At 37.7% G+C, this 22,357-nt stretch overlaps 1 protein-coding gene across 1 annotated transcript in view; it reads right to left on the reverse strand.

The window, feature by feature from the left end:
- Nucleotides 1-21,178, reverse strand: part of trpc7b (transient receptor potential cation channel, subfamily C, member 7b) — a 58,634-nt gene extending 37,456 nt beyond the window's left edge. Inside the window, exons 1-4 of the mRNA XM_008420264.3 lie at nt 20,369-21,178; nt 15,321-16,083; nt 6,665-6,847; nt 3,287-3,451 (exon numbers count right to left, since the gene is read on the reverse strand). Of these exons, the coding sequence (XP_008418486.1) occupies nt 3,287-3,451; nt 6,665-6,847; nt 15,321-16,083; nt 20,369-20,856 (1,599 nt within the window). The 5' untranslated portion in view covers nt 20,857-21,178. The remainder of the gene's footprint in view (nt 1-3,286; nt 3,452-6,664; nt 6,848-15,320; nt 16,084-20,368) is intronic.
- Between the last annotated feature and the right edge of the window lie 1,179 nt (nt 21,179-22,357).

Consider the following 22,357-nt stretch of genomic DNA (forward strand, 5'->3'; position numbering starts at 1 on the left):
TAATTAAAAGTAATCATACACACACGCACATTCACGCACGCATACACACACACACACACACACACACACACAAATATTTTCGTGACACAGTGAGATCAAACACAGACAGTCCGTCATGATTGAATCCCTGTCTCAGTGGTGAGGAATCTCTCTGCTGTATGGCACTCGCCATCCTCTCACTCAAACACTCGACATCAGCTGCTCTCACTGCCTGCAAAATGACACACTCATCAGTAAAAGACCAGGCATGAACTAGTGGTGCACAACACTGTCTGTGAATCTTGCACACACACACACGCACACACACACGCACGCACACATACATGCATTCCCCACTTGATGATGAGGTGGTAGAGGATTATCCAGCATGATGAGCAGATTTGCATAACTGCTTGCAGAGTTCCTGTGCATGGCCTTTGCAATATTGTCACTCCACAAATTATAATTTCCTTGATGGAAAATTAAGAACATGTGATAAAATGCCTTTGGCACTGTAATGAAAAAGTGAGAAGTCAGTAATTTTTAAACCTCAAGGCATACATCTTAATCTGTCAAAAGCTGGTTCAGACTGTGTAAGGAAACTCATGTTCTCACCTCATTTGCTCCACTCCAACAAACACAACCACAAGTTTCAATAAATGGTGTCCTGCTCGGAGAACAGGACTGTGTGCAGTCTCCACCAAGGCTGCCCTTTGTCACCGATTCTGTCCATTACTTTCATGGACAGAATTTCGAGGCGGACGCAAGGTGTTGAGAGGATCAGTTTTTGTGGCCTTAGGATCGCATCTCTGCTTCGTGCGGATGGTGTGGTCCTATTGGCTTCATCATGCTGCGATCTGCAGCTTTCACTCGAGCGGTTCGCAGCCGAGTGTGAAGCGACCAGGATGAGGATCAGTACCTCCAAATCCGAGACCATGTTCTTGAGACGGAAAAGGGTAGAGTGCCTTTTCTGAGTCAGGGGGCATGTCCTACCCCAAGTGGAGGAGTTTAAGTATCTGGGGATCTTGTTCACAAATGAGGGAAAAATGGAGCAGATTGGCACAGCATCTGCAGTGAAGCGGGCGCTGTACCGGTCTGCCGCGGTGAAGAGAGAGCTGAGTTAAAAATCGAAACTATCAGTTTGTCCGTCGATCTACGTTCCATCTATGGTCAGGAGCTTTGGGTCATGACCAAAAGAATGAGGTCACGGATACAAGTGGCTGAAATTAATTTTCTCCATACGGTGTCTGGGCTCTCCCTTAGAGATAAGATGAGAAGCTCAGATGTCCAGGAGGGACTCAGAGAAGAGCCGCTGCTCCATCACATCGAGAGGAGCCAGTTGAGGAGACTTAGTCATCTGGTAAGGATGCCTCATGGACGCCTATTTGGTGAGGTGTTCTGGGCATGTCCCACCGGGAAGAGGCCCCAGGAAAGACCCAGGACACGCTGGAGGGACTATGTTTCTCAGCTGGCCTGGGAACGCCTTGGGTTTCCCCCAGAGGAGGTGGAACAAGTGGCTGGAGAGAGGGAAGTCTGGGCCTTCCTACTTAGGTTGCTGCCCCCATGACCTGACCCCGGATAAGTGGAAAAAAATGGATGGATGGAAAAATATCCGTTTTCAAATTATGTTTTTGTTTAGAATGAGAAAAATGTTATCCAAACCACCTGGGTCCTATATGAAAAAGTGACTATTCCCTTTGTTAAGTTACAAATCAAATGTTATTTACAGATTTTTTTAAGCTCCATTCAATTTTACTGGCTTAATTACTGCCAGACTTGCAGAATCAAGAAATCATTTCAATAAAAGCTGTTTGGCAACCTGAAGGAGGATAAAAAAAACAAAATTTATCATGTCTTCTTCACAGCACTGTACATCTTGGATGAAGTTTTGTTCTAGTATACAGACTGGGAATCTATGAACCATATCAAAAGCTAAATGAGTACAAGAGAAAAACCATCTCAAAAAATAAGATGATTGAATGAACCATTAGTCCATCACTATCTTTGAGCTTAGCTTCAACCAACCAGACAGTAGAGGTGTGCCAGCTGTTAAATTACTTTAAAAACACACACACACGCACGCACGCACACACACACACACACACACACGCACGCACGCACGCACGCACGCACGCACGCACGCACGCACGCATGCACGCACGAATAACAAAATAAAAACAACTCTCCCACCAAGACAGTCCTCCAGGAATATTATTCAAAACAAAAATATTCTCTAATTCCCATTTCTATGTATATTGCTTTTCTTCTTCTGTTATTGGTTGCTGGTGACATCCAATACCTACAATTAAAGGTAAAATTAAGAAGTCCTATGATGATATATTACATAGTAACATCTATAGTAGCAACAACTTGAAGTAGTAATTTTCTGTCTGACTTTCTCTGTTTCTCCTTCTGTTCAGAATAAAGGTGTTTTTTTTCTCTTTATAACTCCAGCTAATTAAGGTTTTCATGAATTGTATTAGTTTCTGCACAGCTTTTCTATTAAAATCCCAGCAAAGAATTTCAATTAATTTGAGAAATGAGCTCTGAATGAGCCACTGCAACACCTTGGGTCTTAACACTTTCACCTATTCTGTTTCAATTTGCCGTGTTTGAATCCAAAGTCTGGTTCCATGATCCGGTTTCATCTAAACTCCAGCTGTCAAACAAACTCACATTTGACTCTGGAATACTTTGGTATACAAAGGAGTTCATGGTTGAATCAGTGACTGCAAGGTGCACAGATCATAAGTATGCTGATTTCTTAAATATACTACTGTGTATTACAGCTGTGGCTCTCTATTTCAGTCTTGTATATCTAACAGACATTGCTCCAAAAGTATTTGAATTCAGAATAGACTTTCTCATTGCAATCCTTTCAAAAAGCCACACTTACTTGAAAATATTTTCAACATCTCCTGTCAAAAGCTTTAACATTTAACTTACTAACTATTTGCAAAAGCAGCAGATTATTCAAGCAGAACAAGAATGCTAGATCTTTAAAATATCGTAATCAAAATTGTTGGTACTGCTAACGTCCACATGCCAATCTATTTCTGAGTTACACTCAGAACTAGACAAAAAACAGTACCACTGCCAAGTAAAAGATGGCTGTGATAAGCTTAATGTTTACCTTTGGATTAATTATTTAAGTCCACAATCCCATTTTTCCTTACTACAGATGCACCAAAATTATAAAACACCAAGACAAATGTTTCTATTAGATGTTACTTTGCACATAGAAACAACAATATTTCAAAGACTGTGCTCCACACTTCTTTACATTGCCTTTGCTGTCAGGTCCTACCTTGCTACATGGCATTATCCAGTAGGCAATAGCCAGGAAGGGGAGACCTACGGTTACCCCCAGGACTGTCCAGCACTTCACGCCGACGGACTGCTGCCTCAGGCCGGGTAGGTTCTCGTACCAGATAGTGAGCAGCTGCTGCTGGCAGTTGGGATGTGCAACGAACTGAAGACAAAAAACAAAAAGAAACTTAAAAAAAATGTGGAAATAGGAGGGATAAGGAAGTGGAAAAGCAAGATGAAAGAAAGGCAATTAAAGAAGAAACAAATGTGCCTTTGGTAATATGTTCCAGGAAATAAAACTTTTTCAATATGATTAAGGCTGTAATTAGAATGAGAATGATACAAAAATGTCACACTTGATACTGATAAAGAAAAATACTGAATACTATTTCAATTATATTAAAGTATTATATTTGCTTAATTGTGCCACTGTACGTTTCCATTTGTCAAATTGATGTTGATGCAAATACATTTTGCTACAAAGGACAATAAAGGATCACTCTTATACTAAAATAAATTGTAAAAAGCAGCATTTCTAACTGTGTCTATATGCACTTTGACCTTAAACAAAAAGTGTAAGATGACCAAAATGATAGATGTAAAGAATGAACATGTTTTCTCTATTCATTTAGGTAAATTAAGTTAGAAAATCTGTTCTATTTGAATAAACTTTCAGTCACAAAGATCTAGATCTATTACTCAGTTATTTGTGCTGTAAATGTATGAATGACTTTGAATTGTATTAATTTTGAATATAAGTCTTTGAGCAGGTTGTGAAATCACTTTAATGAATGATTTGCAAAGGAAAGCATGAAAGAGGGCAGCAAGTAGCATTGACTGAGTGCACACATTAATTAATGACATTACTCAGGGAGATAAATGAAAGGTAGCAAAGGTATTATGGAGACAAATAGAGTAAATGCTTCTCTTTTAGCTGGAGGAAGGATGTGGGATGGAAAGGAATCAATGCTCAGTCAACGGCTAAACCTAACAATCAAATTCCATATGGAAGTGTTATTATGTTCATGTTTAACGTTGCAAGGAGCTGATTTTCTGTTGGTTCAAACATGCTTTCTCTACATCTTTGTTGCCTAAACGTTTTCATCTCAGTCGTTTTCACCTCCATCCCAGAAGGGTTGGATTCATCTGATCAAATCCGACAATAGCAACATGCATTGATAAGGTGTATTTGTGCAGCAGTTCAGTTAAAAAACAACATAACACTAACCCATATACCCCTAATGCTGCCTGTGTCCAGAAATGCGAGCTCAACAGTCATGCTCCACCTTGTTCCTACGGCTCTGTCTCTCATCCCTGCAACTTCAGTAATTAGCAGCTTGCTACTGGAGATGCTTTTGTTTACTGGTTAAAAACAAAAAGAGCATCAAACAGCTTCCTTGCTGCCCAACACACATTCATAACAGAGATGGAGGAAAGCAATTTCTAACATAAACATACACGTGGCTAGCTATGGTTCAGAAAAAACATACAGCACTGATGCCAAATTGAAATATGCGCCAACGGGACTTCTGTGAAGTGAAATGGGGGGAAAGGGATTTGATTTGACATTTTAAAGCCACCTCTGCTCAGCGCGGATTAGTTCTCCCATAGGGGCCTGTCAGTTGCTTACTTTAGGTTTTCTACAGGCACAACAAAAGTTTTCAAATTTGTTTTTGTTTTTTGTACAAACACATCATCCTTACCCACATAGTTATTAAATGATCCAGGCGCTAATGCTGAATTCATTAAACGCTAATGCAAGACCCAAATTACCATGAACGGTTTGAAGCTTTTTTACAGATACACCAAATGAAACAAGAATCTGTAAATCAATTTATGTTTTTTAGTAAGATTATTTTTGCTGAAATATGTATAAAATTTATGAATTTTTAAATCTGGTTCAAAATGTAATTTGATCCATCTGATGTTAACTACCCCTCATTAAAAAACAACGTTACCCTTGATGAATTATTTCTGACATTTATTCTCTAATTTCAATTTAGGAAAGAGGATAAACAATTGTTCTCTTTCACTATGCACACTCATTATATGTTTGTATTTTGCAACTTGGAAAAACAATCTGAATGGTGATGTCCATCTGCATAGACAGCTTGACATCTATTTTACAATCATGTTCATAGCTGGATATGAATTTCTACTCAGAACATTATCATTGTTCTGGGTATAATTGTTATAAATCTGATACTTGTGTAATTAATTTTCATGTTAAAAACAGTTGACCACATAACAGGCAAAGAGTTTTACAAAATTTTTCAATATTCTTAAGTAGTTATATTAATCCTAAAAGCATGGCATGTATTCCATGTATTTCTCAAACTCAAACTTTGGTTTGTTGGTTTGGCTTTTCTAGGACGAAGTGGGTTGAAAGGAATATAAGTGATTGCTCAGCCAACATGTCTTAGGTAGCGGAAAAGCTTTGAACTATATATTTATTTTTTAAGCAACATGCTACAGTTTTTTTACTTTTATTATTTGTAGAGCCATTGAGTGTTACACGAAATATAGTCTAAAGAATGAGCTGGATTCTTATATATATATACATATATTACAAATATCTTGTCTATAGGATGATATTATATCATTTGGATGAAGGATGAATTATGTTTACTGGTGAAATTTATTTTTCTTAAGATTTTTTTGTAATCTGCATAGATGTTTACTAATAAAATCTTGTTTCTGCAACGATTTTATGCTTGGTTGGCTTTTCCTCTCTGTGTAGCTTGTGATAGACAGTAAGCTTTATTTATCCTTTCATAACACATTCATTCTAAGCTCTTTGTATAACACTTTGTTGAACTGCAACATGTCCTCAACAAACCCTATTATGACTGGATTATGTCAGGTGGCTTTACTAAGCTTAGAAAGTATTTTTTTATGTTGGATTTCTGTCTGTAGCTTTTAAAGATCCATTACAATCTAAGGTATACGATTTTGCAGTGAAGGCAACTTGATTTCATAACTCTGCTGGTTAGCTTATTAACATGTAACTATCATATAAAATGGGATACAACCCAAAAGGATGAGTGAAAATCCTTTTGAGTGGAAAAACATTTTTATTTGTCTCTTTATCAACAGCATGTCAAAAGTTTAAACTCACATAAGGGTATAGACAGAGAAGAGTTCAAGACTGCAAATTGACCTAATAAAATATGAACAGTTTTGATATTTTTTTAATCAGTCGTTTAATATACAACATTGTGTAATATCAAACATATGAATTAATCTTTTTTGAGTGCCATGCTATCAAAAATAGAGCTTAACTTCATTTGTTCTTTGTTTTAATCTTGTTTATATTTTACTCTATATATCTGGCTTAGCAATTTCCTGTTTTTAAAGTTTTTTACTCTATTCGTACCTTTTTGACTTCATATTTGATGGCCAGCTTGACGCGACTGAGGCAGGGCCGGTTGTAGGGACTTGGTGGGCATAGGTCCACATCTCCATTCAAAATGGCCTCAACTTCTTCTGTGTCTCGACAAAGGTCCAGCACACCCACCACAAAGTCTTTGCACTGCATGGACAACTTACGGTAGTCATTCTGCAAAAGAGAGAGGCGTTAGAACAATTAATAATGTCAGAATCACAAATAATGTCAAAAACAACTTTTACACAATGCAAGCAGTTAAACAGATATTTAGCAGTGTTTTTAGTAACCTTCCACCACTTTCTTTTTTATTACACATGATAAAAAAAACAATTATATGGTACAATATATTGCATGGACTAAATATACTTTATGGATCTCATTTTGAGAAACAGATTTTGAGTTCCACCGTCTGCGTCAGTGTCTCTGTACATGACTTTTGTCTTAAATTGCATGTTGGACATAGAAACTTGCATCAGCAGTTTCCAAATAGATAAACGATAACCCATTATGTTAATTTTTCAGTTCTGCTAACCCTCCTGCAGTCTTATAGTGTGACCCTCAGGAGGAGTGCAGCAAATGTCACGGTCGGACAGTGGGGAAGTTTCCGAAACCACACACACACAAAAAACCTTGTAGAAGCGCACACAGCGTCAGTGTGACTCTGCCGGACTGCGCATAGAGCAAAAAACCTCTGGGACAGTGGGAGGGTTAAACATCTTCAGTCCTTTCATGTACATACTCTATGCTGAATCAGATTAGTTAGTTCAATTATTTTGTCATAAATTAAAATGTGCATTAATTACAACACTGTGAAAATTCTGTACATTTCTTATATGTCACATGGGATTTTAATTGATAATTTGACAGCTTAATTTCAGATGTAACAGAAATGTAGCAGAATATGTTTATTATGAATTTGTCCTCACAACTTATGTCTGAACGATAGTTATTTTAAACTGTTAAATTAGTGAACTTTATCTTCAGTGACAAAAAGCAAGCTTTCTAAAATTAGCTTGCTCTGTCACAGTTGCTGACCAGGCACTTCTACAATTTGCAAAGGATGTCAACACAAACTCATACAATGTCACAAATTTTAAAAAAATGTCACATGACTGTGGGATTTTAGGTTATTTTGGGTTAAAAGTCACACTGGTACGTGATGAGTGATTATACACATCAGTAAATGTGTGTGAGACTGTGGGTTCTGACACCATGCCCTGTGTGTGTGCGTGCGTGTGTGCGTGTGTGCGTGCGTGTGTGTGTTAATGTCACCTCAGACAAATTGCTGGTTTATTCTCTCAACTGACATTCACACTTCACACTGTTTTAAAGTTCCTGAACCTTTTACCACTAATACTTGAAAAAGCTTCTCTTTTGACATGATAAATTACAACCCCACTGTTTGCAATTATAAAATGACTCAGGTGTTAAATAATTTTAAGAGTTCATCTGTCATTTCTTGACTTCTTCTTATGACTCATTTCAAGATTACCTTTGTCAGAAAAGGGAGAAAAAAATAAAATCTCAGCCAACATCATAATATGCAGCGCTACATTTCAGGAAACTAGAAAATGTTTTCTGATTAGGGTTGCTGGTCAGGTTAAAAGCACCTTTTTAAACTACCAACCTCAATAAGCCTACATTTCAATAGTAAAGAAAAGTTTTTCCTTTTTTTGTCTGATGTTATACACTAATTGTAAATGTTCAGTCTTCATTAACTGTAAGCGATAAATCATTGACAAAAATGAAGAATTGAAAACATCATACTGTGTGTAATTAATTTATATGGTGCAGAAATAAATTAGCTTTTCAGTGATATTCAAATTTCATCCATCCTTTCGTCTATTACCTCAAAAAGGTCAAAGACAGGAAAAAGAAAGTACAAAGGTCAGAATGTTTGTTTGTTGTTGAACTTCCTGCAAAGCTTTACAAAAACAAAGGATTCATGAAATGTCAATAAAAGTAAAAAAAAATTACTAATTCTTTTGAAAAGTCAAAAAGTGTGTTAAGTTTTATTTTGCTAGACCAATTTTTTCCACAGCCAGGTTTTTAAAAATCTAAACTGCATGTTGCTCACCTACTGATCATGAACTTCATTTGCATTCCTTCGGTGTGTGACCCCTGTGATGATTGTGTTCTTCCAAGCATAACTTGTATCATTTGTGCTGAATATAAAATAGTGATGTTAGCTCCTGGAGCAGTGTGCAATTTCCTTGGATACATTGATAAAACTAGAGAGAAATGTGTTTGATAACGCAGGTTAGATGACTCATCACTGTCTGTCAATTAAAGGAAAAATAATTTAGACTATCTGTTAGAAACATCTGTTTGGTCTGTGTTTCCATTAGACAGCTTGCTGAAATAAATCCATTTTAATCTCAAGACAATACATCAGGGTGCTACATGTACCAACAACGTATTGATAAGCAACAACATTTACACGGCAAGGTGGGAAAAACAGATGATGCGGGTATAAAAATCCAATATCAATGTCAGATGCATGGTTTTTTTTTTTACAGGATATGAGATAAGAAAAGATTCATGAGATTAAAATTGAATGATGTGGTGTGAAACAGATGAAATGGTGAGGAACCTGTTAGGTAAATGGTATTATTATCAAATGTTGTTTTACCTTTATAATGTTCTTGCTTTATGTACTCTTATTTGTTTAGTCATATCTTTTAAGAAATGTTCCTGTATTGTTAATCACTCTGATTTCCTTTCTCAGAGGGCCTCTCTGAAGAAGAGCAGTGACAGCAGTTCTTTAGAACGCCCTGCTTTAGATAGCCGTATAACCATCGCCATGAAGACGTACAACTTACTCTGTTTGACCCTGTGTCAGGAACTGGATAATCTAGTCCAAGATAGATTGTGTTGTTAGTTAGTGATAATCATTGGCGCTGTAATTGTGTGATTAAGTGTCTTTCCCCCTCCCTTTAGACTTACAGCGCTATATGTGATTAGGGATCCTAAAGACAATAAAAAGAGAGGGGCAGGCAAATGTGCTTTCAGAGCGGTAGCAGATTGTAACTGAAAGCACATCTCTGTCTGTTCTCCTCGCGAGTATTCAGAATCCAACTCTCTCTTGTCTTTCCTGTGTTATTTAATCTGTGTTAATAGGTGTCAACTCTGACAAACCCAAGAGGGATAAACAAGACAAAACTGGATATGAGCAACAAAAATCTAATTTTACTGGGAGTTAAACTCATTCAACAATTAGCTTTGTGTTGCATCCTGGTTCTTTTAACATTAAAATCAACAAAATCTATTAAAACAGAAAATCAGACATGTGTAAATGAAATAACTCCTTCCCCACTGCACTTTCTTAAAAAGTGTGGGTGCCTTTGTCCGGAGGCTGACATGCAAAATTGATAGCCTGAAAAGTAAGATATTTGATGATAAATGTCAAGTCACTGTGGCGGGTTCTGGTGCCGGTAGCTGTACTCACATCTTCCTTTAATGTGTAACTTAAGAACAAAAGAAATTCAGCATTTTTTGACGACAGATATTTTGCCAGAGGAAATGCAGCTGGTACTTTCTCTCGCAGTTGTTTTCTTTTTAGAAACATACACACTACTGAGATTTTTTTACACACACTTATTCCATATTATCCCAATGTTTAGGATATTAACTCAGAGCTTCCAGTCATCAGAAAAGACTGTTGCGAGGTCTACAGAGGCTTGTTATTTCTGGATAGGTGGATGAAGCTCAGACATGTTGAAATCTGCAAAGCACACAATGGATCAAGTCTATAAAAATATCAGTTTTAGACTTTTTTAAGACAGACATCAGAGGATACAGTAACTAAATTAGGTTTATTTTCTACAAGATAACTAGTAACATGCTTCTATCCAAAGGTTGAACCACCAGAGTAAGGACACAGTCATTACAACAAATCCCACAATGCTAAAAGTCCAGTTCTGCTCTCACAAATTAGTGAAAGACGGCCATTTACTTTGTGTTGCAAATCAGACATCTGATGTGAAAGACATTTTCTCTTCAAAGAATAGGTGCCAACTTTCAATCAAAATTAAGTTCTTTTATTTACTTTTTTTAACAGATTCAACCGATAACCATTCACACATGAAAGATCTACTGCTAATTATTACAAGCTTGTTTCAAGTCAACATGTCTGCTTGGAAACAGGCCTGTGAATGTTTTCTGCATTTATGAACTAGAGAAAAGCTCTAACTACTCAAATTTAAGCAAAGTTTCTCCCACCCAAGAAATACACAAAAGGGAATGAATATTGTTGGGTTGTGATGATGTAAATTTGGAGGCTTCTCAAATCAAAAAAGGCTGCTGTTCACAAGCTGTCCTTCAAATCTCAGATATGACAGCTGTGGTGGTTGTGTGTATGCCGTGATTGTGATTATGATTATGCATCTGTGTGGCTCTGAGATGACACGGGAGCTGATGGCATAGCTTGATTGCAACACCCAAAGAGATTTGGAGCACCTGGTACCAGATCTTTTTTAGATGTGCAATTACCAGCTTCCAACATGGAAAGAGTATATCTTTTTATGGTCTCTCCTCATTTTAGGGACTTATTTTATTTGGATAATTTCCGATCAAGTTTTTAATATAAAATCTAAACATTAGCATAAAATTAACAGCCAAAATGTATATTTATTTCCTTAGTTTTTTTAAGAGAACAAGTTCAGTTTAAAGCTGAATGATGTAGCAGTTGTTGCCATGCAACAAGACGCCCTGGGGTTGAATCCCGGCCTCAAATCTTCCTGTATGGAGTTTGAATGCTTTCCTCATATATGTGTGGGTTCTCGCTGAGTACTCTGGCTTCCTCCCACAGTCCAAAAACATGACTGTTATTTCAGTGTTTGTTTAATCTGTCTACTGCCCAAAGACTGCTGGAGACAGTCACAAGCCCCACAGTGACCCTGTAAGGAAAAGCAACAACAGACAATGGAAGGATGTTCAGTTTACTATAAGTCGCTTTTGTTGTATTTCCTGTTTCTGCCTAAAAGTCTTAGCCAATTTGATGACCAAGAAGAATACTAAATTCTTGGAAGAGAAAAAACTTTAGTCTCTAAACCTCAACAAAGCATTGTGCAGCAGATGCAACGTATTTTAAAATATCAACCAATAAAAATAAACACACACACACACACACACACACACGCACACACACACACACACACACACACGCACACACACGCAAACACACAAACACACAAAACAACATATACAATCAGAAAATGATTGTAAATGTCATTTTCTGATTGACAGATTTTTGACAGATGAAAATAAGAACAGATTTTTAGAGATACTTTGTAACAGGTGAAAAAATAAAATACTGCTTTGTTTAGGATATTAAGAAGCCAAAGAAATGTGTCACTTCCTCCTGCTGCAATTCTACGCCTAAACGTACAAAGTCATTCATAACACTGGCTGATTTGAGTTATGATAACTTTCATTTAACCATTTGCAGTGTGTTCCATGTCTTTCAGGTTGGGAGGCCTCATTTTCATTATCCTAATCTTCAGCTCCCATCTCAGATTCTCTGTTGGATTCAAATCATCACTTTGGCTGGGAGTGGGACACTCAAAAATGTTAGTATTACTTCCAGGAAAGAAACATGATCATCAGACTTAAATATTACATTCAAATTTAAATCTGTGAGAGGACTGAATATGTTTATATGTGCCACAAAGTTAGAGAGAAGCTTTACCCTGCAACATCTTTTGATTCCAGAAACCTAATAATTAAATTGTGAGTGTTTCAACTTTTACAGTAAGTGGATAGTTTTGGTGCAAAAACTTTGTATTTTTATAGACTTATATAATCCGGTTTAAAGGGGGACTTAGGATGACAGAAACATTTCTCTGTGTCAGCAGTCCCATTAAAAGATGCACATTTAGTTTGATCTGTTTCTCATTAGGCTATTTATAAATGTTTATTTGTCACATGTAATTTGCCCGTGTAAAGTTGATTGACTAATGCTATTAGCAAACCGAGTAGACATTATTTGATGCTTTAAAGCAATGAGGAGATAATGTGAAGGGAGACAGGGAGATAAATAAAGAGAGAAGACATGGGGATGGTAATGAGATGGTAATGAGACAGATAAGTCCTAACACAACCCTGGTCCCTCAGGTGAGCCCCTCGCATTAATTTGCTGGGAGATGGGAAATGGAATGACAAGCGGAAAGGCAGCATATCAAACACAAATGTGGTCAGAAAGTGGTGAGAACTGACAGGTAGGTACAGACATAAATTAATAGACTTGAGAAAAAAATTAATAGGTGAACTAAACTTCACATAAGTAGAGATTGAAAAACTATCTCAATAATAGACTGTTAAAATCCGATGGGATTGAATGAGCATAACACATATTTGTGCATTGATTTCCGCTAAGATATGGGTGCATCACAAAGAGTGCTTTTAATTACATGAGTCTTAACATTGGTCTAATTGTATGTAATATAGATGATTGCTGTTTATGTTTTCCAAAACCTATTTGTGGACTGAGGCCAATCAATCAAGTCTGCCTTTTTGCAACTTATCAGTGCCTTGAAATTGTGACTGTGATATAAGCTTGGAAAATAATACATTTATTGACAAGAATTATGTCTGTAATAACACTGGAATGCACTGACAACAGTAAAGTAATGGTAAACCTTATAGAAAGGAAGCTTACATAAGCAAAGATTTCACTAAAAATGCACAAAATAGCATTTTGACTGATGTAAATTTCTGTTTTTTCCTTTCTCAATGTCATCGTAGTAGAAAAACGATCAAAACAATTGCAATCATCATAATGGTTGTATGTAATTATCTAGAAGGTATCTTTTTTAGAAAGTATATACCTGGCTTTTATCCAGGAGTGTATTTCATTGGCCAGGTGGCTTTTATGTCAATGCTTGCTTATCTGGGTCAGGAAAAAAAATATGTGTCAAAGTATCAGGCTCCGGATGGATTCAGGCAGCTCTGTAACTCAAGCTCTGGCTTAAAATGGGCCCAGCTGCTTTATAGCTTACATGTTCTGCCCTCAGCTCAAACTGATGAGCTTTCTCCTGGAGAGATGAAAGCAGAAAAGGGTTATAAAATTTATTTCATTTTCTTTAAAATTCTCTATATTTTTGAGTTGCTACTGAAACATTCAAGTCTTAAAAAGTTGAGCAGTTTGGCTCTAACACTCAAGCAATGACCATAAAAATATAGTACAATGTACAAGGTTTGTTTCACCTGAGAAAAGATACTGAAATGGAAATAAGTAGTTCTAAAAATAAAGAAGGGCCTTAAAAATCCATTAAAGATGAGAGACTGATGATTGCAGAAGAAGGTTGAATAACAGACTGAGTGTAGAAATCTTTGCTTCAGCACTACATAGCTCCTCAATTAAAACTGTAATTTTTGTATGTAAAGCTATAAAAATACAGAGAAACGTGCCACTCTGATTTCTAGTTCTTTCCCTATTTCATTTGTGCAATTATGAAATTCAAGTGTTTTATTGAGTGTTTGCCAGTATGAGTATTACACAATTTATAAAAGCAATGAAAGAATAGAATAGAATAATCTTTATTATACCCGGAGGTGCAGTGAAATTGAGAGCTCCCACCGAGCCACCCTGCACCACCAAAAGAAGTCATTAAAAAAGCAAAAAAAATGACATAAAACAAGAAGATAAAGGAATGAAGGAATGTGACATGAAAGCTGGTTTATGCACATAACCTACAATAAGCAAAGCGCTCTGAATATCCATTTAAAATTAAAATCTGTTTAGAAAGGCCTCAAAATTCTGTCAAGCAGGCCATGCATTTGCCTTCAGCTCATTTTTACAGCAAAATGAAATCCAGCACATTCTCCAGCATGAGATCCACACCTCCGATAAGGGAGTATGTGTCAGTCATGCTCCCCAGAAACTCTGTAATGAAAAGTAGCAAGATTGATCAATTTCTACAAGGGTGAGGTACAAATGTCATTCTGCAGTTTGAAACAAGCCAGATAAAGGACACAGCAAACAGGTTGAAGAAGATGCTCCGATCAGATGAGAAGAAATTTAAACTTTAGAGGTTTGCCAGTGGGACAATAACCCTAATCATGCAGCCACAGTGGGATGGTTAAAATCAAACCTTATCCATGTGTTAGAATGGCCTAGACTTAAATCTAATTGTTACTCTGTGGAAATACTTGAAAAGTGATGTTCACAAATGCCCTGCATGTACTCTGACCAAGCTTAAGAGATATTGGAAAGAAAGTGGGTAAAAAAAAAAAAATCAGTTGTTAGTTTTGCAGAATCACTTGAAAAAAGACAAAGCTAACTTACAAGTAACTTTTCAGCAAGATATAAGAGTTTGATTTAAGCAAATAATGAAGTACTCTGACACATGCTTAGCTTTGTCTTATTTCAAATGTACCAAGATATTTGCGCTAAAAACTAATACTTGGTAGGTGCATCGGAGTGCTGAACACAGCACTCCGAAAATGAAAAATAATTTTCTTTTAACATCATAACTATCTGCTCCTCTGTGAATACATAAAATCCTTTTCAAATAATGCCATGTTGTGGTGTAACCTGAAAAAATGTGCAAAACATCAAAGTACTGTATGTTCTAAAGAGAAGCTTCATTTGTTCGCAAAGTAGTTAAAATAAGGAAGGATAAAAACGCATCAAGCGCCTCACCTTAAACTCTGTTTCAATGTTGGCGAGCCTCGCCAGTTCGTTGCTGAGCTCCAGGGCTGTGAGCACAGGGTCCTCGCTGCTGAGCGACAGGTAGGCTGCACTGGCCAGGCCCTTGTACGCATTCATCCTTGAGCGTGAGTGACTGAAGGAGTCCTTCTTCTGCTTCTCCACACATTCTAAGCATTTACAAAAGTAGTCGTGAGGCCTTTCTATGCGGGCCCCCTTCGTCAAAAGGATGTGAACAATCTCATACTCCTGGCAATGAGCTGCCAGAATGATGGGTGTGATGTCATGGGAAAAACGTGTTCCATCCTCGTCGTATGCATAGAAGTCATCATCTCGCATCTCTTGCTCCAGAGGGCTCAAAGCCAGACGGAGACCTCCACCGAAAGCAGGATGGCCGAGAATGGCCTCGACTATTCGGACGTAGCCTTTGGAGATGGCCAGGAGAAGGCCGTCCCCGATCCGAGCCAGGCCATCTTTTTTCAGCAGCAGCTCCGTCACTTCCAGGTGTTCATTGCCCACTGCCAGCTGTAGAGCATTCTGGCCCATGTAGTCCACACAGTTAAAGTTCAGTGTTTTGGACTCTTCTAGCATTTTGCGCACCACAGGAATGTTGCCATACTCTGCAGCATCCAGAAAACGTTCCTCCTCTGCAGTGAGAGCAGAGCCGCGCTCATTAAACATGTAGGCAGGACCCCGCACAGCCTGGCGACGCCCCTTTTCCCTCAGTGTGGTGTGCCGACGATGCATGGCTTCCACTCTGGGAGCAAGAAAAAGATAGAAAACAGAAGTCAGTAAAAGCAATACTCAGTGTAATGATGGAGGAGAAATTGTGTTTAACATATCAGACAATTTGGTGAATTAGCTGTAAGAGTCAGAAAAGTATAACCAGTTACACTGAGCTGTGACACATCAACACAAAACTGAGTAATTTCTTTCTTTGTGTGGATTATAACGATGGCCGTGTTTAACACAGATTTCTATCCTGATCTCAGAGAAAAGCCCAGTCTTGACTAAAGCAACAAACTGTTACCAAATCTAAAAAGGTCAAAGCCTCCTGCTGCTCAGAGCTTTGACTGGCATGACAAGAGCAAACTTTGTTGCTCAATATCTTTTGGCATGACAAAATACATCTGTGATCCAGTGATATTTCAAACACACTACTCGCTGATCTGGGATTTGACTATCATCAATGAGTGAAAAAAAACTTATTTCCTACAACGTCTTGCTTTGTCAGTCACCAACAGAAGAAATCAAAACAACTAGAGACAGTAAAAGCAAAATAACCTACAGTACTTATGAATGATTGTAAAGCTATTATAAAGCTACACTTTTAAAGATTATTATTTCCCACAAAAGCTTGTGACATAATTCCATTATCATTGACATTAATATTTACACAACTTCCTAAAGGTCCAGTTTCAAAACAAGCGTTGCTGCTAAATTACAGGCTTGTAATTTCAGTTAGTTGTAATTCCCTTTTGACTCCCTTTGTGTGCATGTGTATGTGTGTCTGCGTGACTGTGTGTGTGAGAACAGAAAGCAGGACATTGAAGAAGGCAGGCGGCGAAAATGGAAACCCGTTCATGCTAGATGTATTCACCTGAGGGTTTCTATGGATGTGGAGCCGAGAAAATGAAGACAGCTCCCTATGCCAAATCCCATGCACATGGTTTAGAGAGGGTGTGTATGTGTGTGTGCTCGAATGTGTGTGATTAAATCATATTAAAGGTCAGCATTGTTTTAATTTTTCATTTACACCATCAACATTTCAGGACGCCAATCACTGTAAGAAGGAAATCTTTCTTCTTCATTCCTTGTACATTTAAGGTGTCAGACTATCCATGCATAATGTCAACATAGCCTGCAACATGTAATGTAAATTATTAGCCCTACGGCAATCAGCAGCTGTGTATGGCTTTTGAGTTACACTCTATAGTTGATGTTAGCAGCTTCAAGCCATCACCAAAACCTCCTGCATTTCAAAGCATTTAGAAGATTCCTGATAAACAGAAGAACAGTCTGCCTTTCAGCCCATTTGGATAAACTTATAGTCAAGTAATAAATTGCCTTTTCCCATCTCTTTTAATCTCTTACTCCATCCATCTTTGATTGTTTGTAATTTGGTCTAGAAATAGAATGTTTTTGCATCATAGCAGAGCTGAATTACAGCAATGTGGACAAGAGGAAGCTCACACAATAGAGAGATACAGTCTGTGTGCCTTTGGGGACAAAAATCCCCAAATTGCCGTAAGAGAGAAAGATTGCTTACATTACTTGCGTATGATATGGTGATTACATTCACACTTTGCACAAGGTTGGATCTAAAATTGGATCATTTTTATCATTCTAGAAAAAAAGTGGACAGATTATCTGGCACAGAAACAGGAGCCCCAAGTGATTTTTATAATAAAGCACATAATACCATACATTATCAAATTATTCTAAAATTTATTTTATGCTGAACTGTTGACAAGAAGCATAAAATTCATGAACCATTGTATGATCATTCTTGTACACCAGTTTAAAAAAAGTGAGTTTATGTGAAAGAGGATCATATCGAACTAAACAAACCAGAGAACCAGTGGTGTGTAGAAGTTGATCTAGACTACTGGCTTTAAGCAACTTTTAAAGTTTTATTTAATTTTGTACAAATATAAGTGTAACATAAAAACAAGACACTGCTATCATTTGGCTTTCAGTTTGATCATTTATCCTGGGGGATTTTGATCATTTGGATATATTACTCCACAATTACTACACTCTAAACAGACCTTTGCAGTCTGAATATTGCACATACTGCTATTGTATGCTATAACAATGCTCAATATACTGTTCAGCCTTACTGCAAAACTTTGACAAAAGGGATACTGAACACTTATAAAACCACAATAGTAGACAATTACCCATGCCATTACTTACTTAGCTGAGGGAATGTTCATATCATTAAGCAAATTAGTTCATAGTTTGAGTAATGAAAATGGATTTACCAATCAAGTTTATTTAAATTTTCTATATTTGCCTGATTGGGCATAAAGCAAATGTTAATCATACTCGCATAATCCAATTTCCTTCAGATAGGATTTGGTGACCAAATGTGTGTTTCTGATAGTTTGTCCAAAATCACAGACAGATTGTATGGAAATTTTATATATATATATATATATATATATATATATATATATATATATATATATATATATATATATATATATATATATATATATATATATATTTTGAAAATAAATGTAGCACTTGACAAACTGAAGAAAAACTGCAAGCTATTGAGTCCTGCACTGAGAACATCCATCCTTTTCATTACACTCTTCTGCTGAAGACAAATGATCACTCTTAAATTGACAGAACATTGTTCGGAGGATGATTCTCTCTCTAAAAAGCAACATTTATACAAAAATATGAGAGCATAATTTAAAATCAGCATTTGGTCTTCACTACTCCTTTAAATTAGGCCCCTAAAACTTTAGATGAAGAACCAATGACATGTGCGTCCATGTAAATGTTCCGAAACACAAAAGCAGTGAGCAAATAAGCCCACTTGTCCTGTCACCACAAGTAATAAAATGGACATAAGATATTACTATGTCATATAATAGTTATTTAGTTCAAAATGCAGCAGAGGCCCTAAGCAGATTGCTAGACTAAACACACTGCCAAGAGGGACAGACATTAGCGATAATCTTAAAAAAAGTGTAATTAAACTGAAGCAATCTGTTGAGGTTAAAGCAATCCTATTGTATTTTATGCCCCAATATAAAGGAAACATCTCTATTGACTGTCTTTGGCCATAATATTCTTATTCATGCATCACTTCCACTACACCTTTATTTATCTATTAATTATATCTTCTGAACAAAACTCTACAATCTGATCTTAATTGCTCAGAATGTGCTTCTTTTCGAAGCTGATCTCTCTAAGGTGTGAGCGCTGGGTCATTTATTATCAGTGCATGCAACCACTTATACCAGCTCATTTACAGTTTAACAAGACATGAAAAAGAGAAGAGGATGAATCTGGTTTCAAGTCAAATGCAAGGAGACCACTTAAAAAGTGTGAAAATTAATTTTTCAACTCAGATGAGCATAGCGATTAAGCACAGCTATCAATTTGTCTCATTTAAATACGCACCTAACTACAGACTTTCTAAGGCATTTTTCACTATATTGTAATGCTGACAAAAAAAAAACATGCCAGTCCACCCTCTCTTGCTTGCATTTTGGACAACACTCACATTCTGGTGACAGTCATTAGTAAAAGTCAATGTGTTTCTTTCCCCATGATAGACCTTTAAAGCTGAACACTGGAGTATCAAAGAGCCAGACCAGGGAGGATCAAAGAGCCAATATAGAAGCCTGCCATTGCCAACTTCTGATAGTCATGGATATAAGCTGCTAAATTTTCATTACGTGCCATTGTGCATGTTCCTAGATCTCTGAGGAGCACTTCCACACTGGAGCAGTGGCTGTAAGCTGAAAATGATGAGCCTTATCTCATAGTTAAGCAGTGAGAATGGGTTGCAAAAGTAGAAACTCTTGGTTTGATTGCAAGACAATCATAATAGTCACTGGTAAATATATATATATTGCTGCATTGCATTGTAGTCTTTTCAGGTATAACACAGGCGAAACACAGTTACACTGTGAGTCTGAAAGAGCAAAGAGATGCAAAAAATATAATAAAAAATAGTCTTTATCTCAAGCTATTACTAGTTAACCAGGTTGATGCTTCTACAGAAAAAAAGCCCCTACTTTCTCGACGTGAGACGCATTAAAAGGTAGAAGTGAGTTTAAAGCATTTCTTCTCACATGCTTGATGCAACTGGGTCAGCGGAGATCCTAAACTCACCAAACCTGACCTGTACCTGTTGACATGAGGGATTTGACGTCGGTGATTAAATTCCCACAATGCAGAGTTTGCCTTCAAATTGCAATTGTGCAATATCGGCAAAAGTTCCTAAATGCACAGACTTTACGCAATGCCTCGAAAATACTACATTAAAACTGAGAAATAAAACTGTCAAGACTCACGATTGCCTGCTGTCTGAGCTGAACTCAGTCTCTATGTGCTCAGCAGAGAAGTGGTTCCCGTACTCCGAGAGCTCCGGAGCCCTGTACAGCCTCTGTCCACGGTGCTGAAGGCGCTCAGTGCTCTCCGCGCCGCGTCCCCTCCATATGGGAAGCGGGTCATCGTGCTGTTCATGTCCGACATCTATCCGCACATCCGGCCGCGAGCGAGAGGTACACCCGGAGTCCACGGCACGCTGGCGGAACTTTGGCGGGGTGAAATGCGTGGAGCCCCCGAGTTCCCGGGTCTCTGGAGACGGGTGCAGACACTCTGAGGAGGCGAGAAAAGGCGGGTCCGATTCCCCAAGCAGTGGAGAGGCTGAGGAGAAGAAGTCCAAGGGCCGCGAAGTGGAAGGAGATCCTCGGGGAAGACTGACAGAGAGAGGCGGCGAGGGAGACTCCGACAGATGTGCTCTCCCGCCGCCGTCGCTTTCCTCCCCCCCGTCAGACATCGGGAGAGTTCGGCAGCATCATTTACTCTAAAGTATTTTTGCAAAGTGCCACATATTTCCTATGTTTTTCAAAGTTTCCATTGAACAAGTTGCCGCTGAGACGCGCGGCAGCGAGGGGCAAAAACCTCCACCTTCACTCAGAGGTCCGCGCGCACTAATTAGAGAGAGCGCGCGCGCAGGAAGCCCGACCTTTTACAAAATGGAAGATGAGGAACAAGTGAAACACAAACAAATATTACCAAACAAGTGGAGACAGCCAACACAGACAACTACAATCAAACTACAGAGTAAAATAGAACTTACCGACATTGGTTATTTATATTGAAGCACAGCTATACTGATCAACTACGACAGAATGAGACCAGACACAAGAAATAAATATAATAGTCTAGATTTTTATATAAGCTTCAACTCAAATTTAGATAAAGTTAGTTGCTGATTCTACGTGTAATGCGGAGGTTTCTGCTTTTTTTGTTCTACATTGTTATTTAATCAACTTTTCAAAACAATCTTCTATGCACAGAGCCGTCCATTGGGGCGGTGGGCAGAATTACCTTTGGGAGCGGAACTGCGTACAGGACCATTATCCATTAGCTACAACAGTATAGGCTTACTGTTTGGATGCTGTGGATTTAAAGAAAGAAGATGCATAAAATTTTATGTTGAGATCTTTCACTCTTCTGGCAAAAATATTTCTTATTGCCAAATTATTGTGCCACTTCTGATTTCACCAACTCAAATGCACATAAAAGAGATTTACCAGGGTATTTTCTTTTCTTCAGTCCACTTTAAAACATGTTTTTGTATAATTCTGACAATCCCCACCTCATTATGTATGTCTCTTTCTATAGTCCATATACCTTTTAGAGGTGAAAAAAATATATATCCTAAAATGTGTCTTTAAATGTTAGGAGTAAAAAGTGTGCTCACTTTACCAGGACTGCAGCTCCACTTGTTTTGGTGGATACAACAAGATTAAGATATCTTCTTCTGACCACACTCTCAATCTGACAACTTTTGAACTCACCAGCTTCAGTTAAAACATTTTTTTTTAAATCCCTTTATATTTAACCTGAGTACTGCACTTAACACAGTACTTTTTAAAGGTGTGGACAAAACTAAACATCATTTAAAGTTGTTTCTGTTAGAATTAAACAAGAAGATAATCCCTAGCTTGAATATCATCCATTTTGTGTGTGTGTCTGTGCATATTAGTGTGCGTGTTTGGTCCTCTAATTAGAGGCACAGACCCATTAGTCATGATGGAGACTTCCTGCACCCACACACAGACAATAACCAGTCCTGACCCAGCTCTTTGATCCGCTATTATGTTTATGCACCGGACGCAGCCACTCGCAACACCTGTTTTCATTCGTGATTGCATGTGGGAAGAAAATCATTCACAAAACTCCCTGAAGTCTGAGCACTGTTCTGCAGAAGAAAGCTTCCTACATGTATTAAGATAAATGCTACACTTACTGAGTAATTTGGCTTACAAGCT

Source organism: Poecilia reticulata, chromosome 10 (genome assembly GCF_904066995.2).
Source record: "Poecilia reticulata chromosome 10, P_reticulata-male-v2, whole genome shotgun sequence".
Classification (NCBI taxonomy): domain Eukaryota; kingdom Metazoa; phylum Chordata; class Actinopteri; order Cyprinodontiformes; family Poeciliidae; genus Poecilia; species Poecilia reticulata.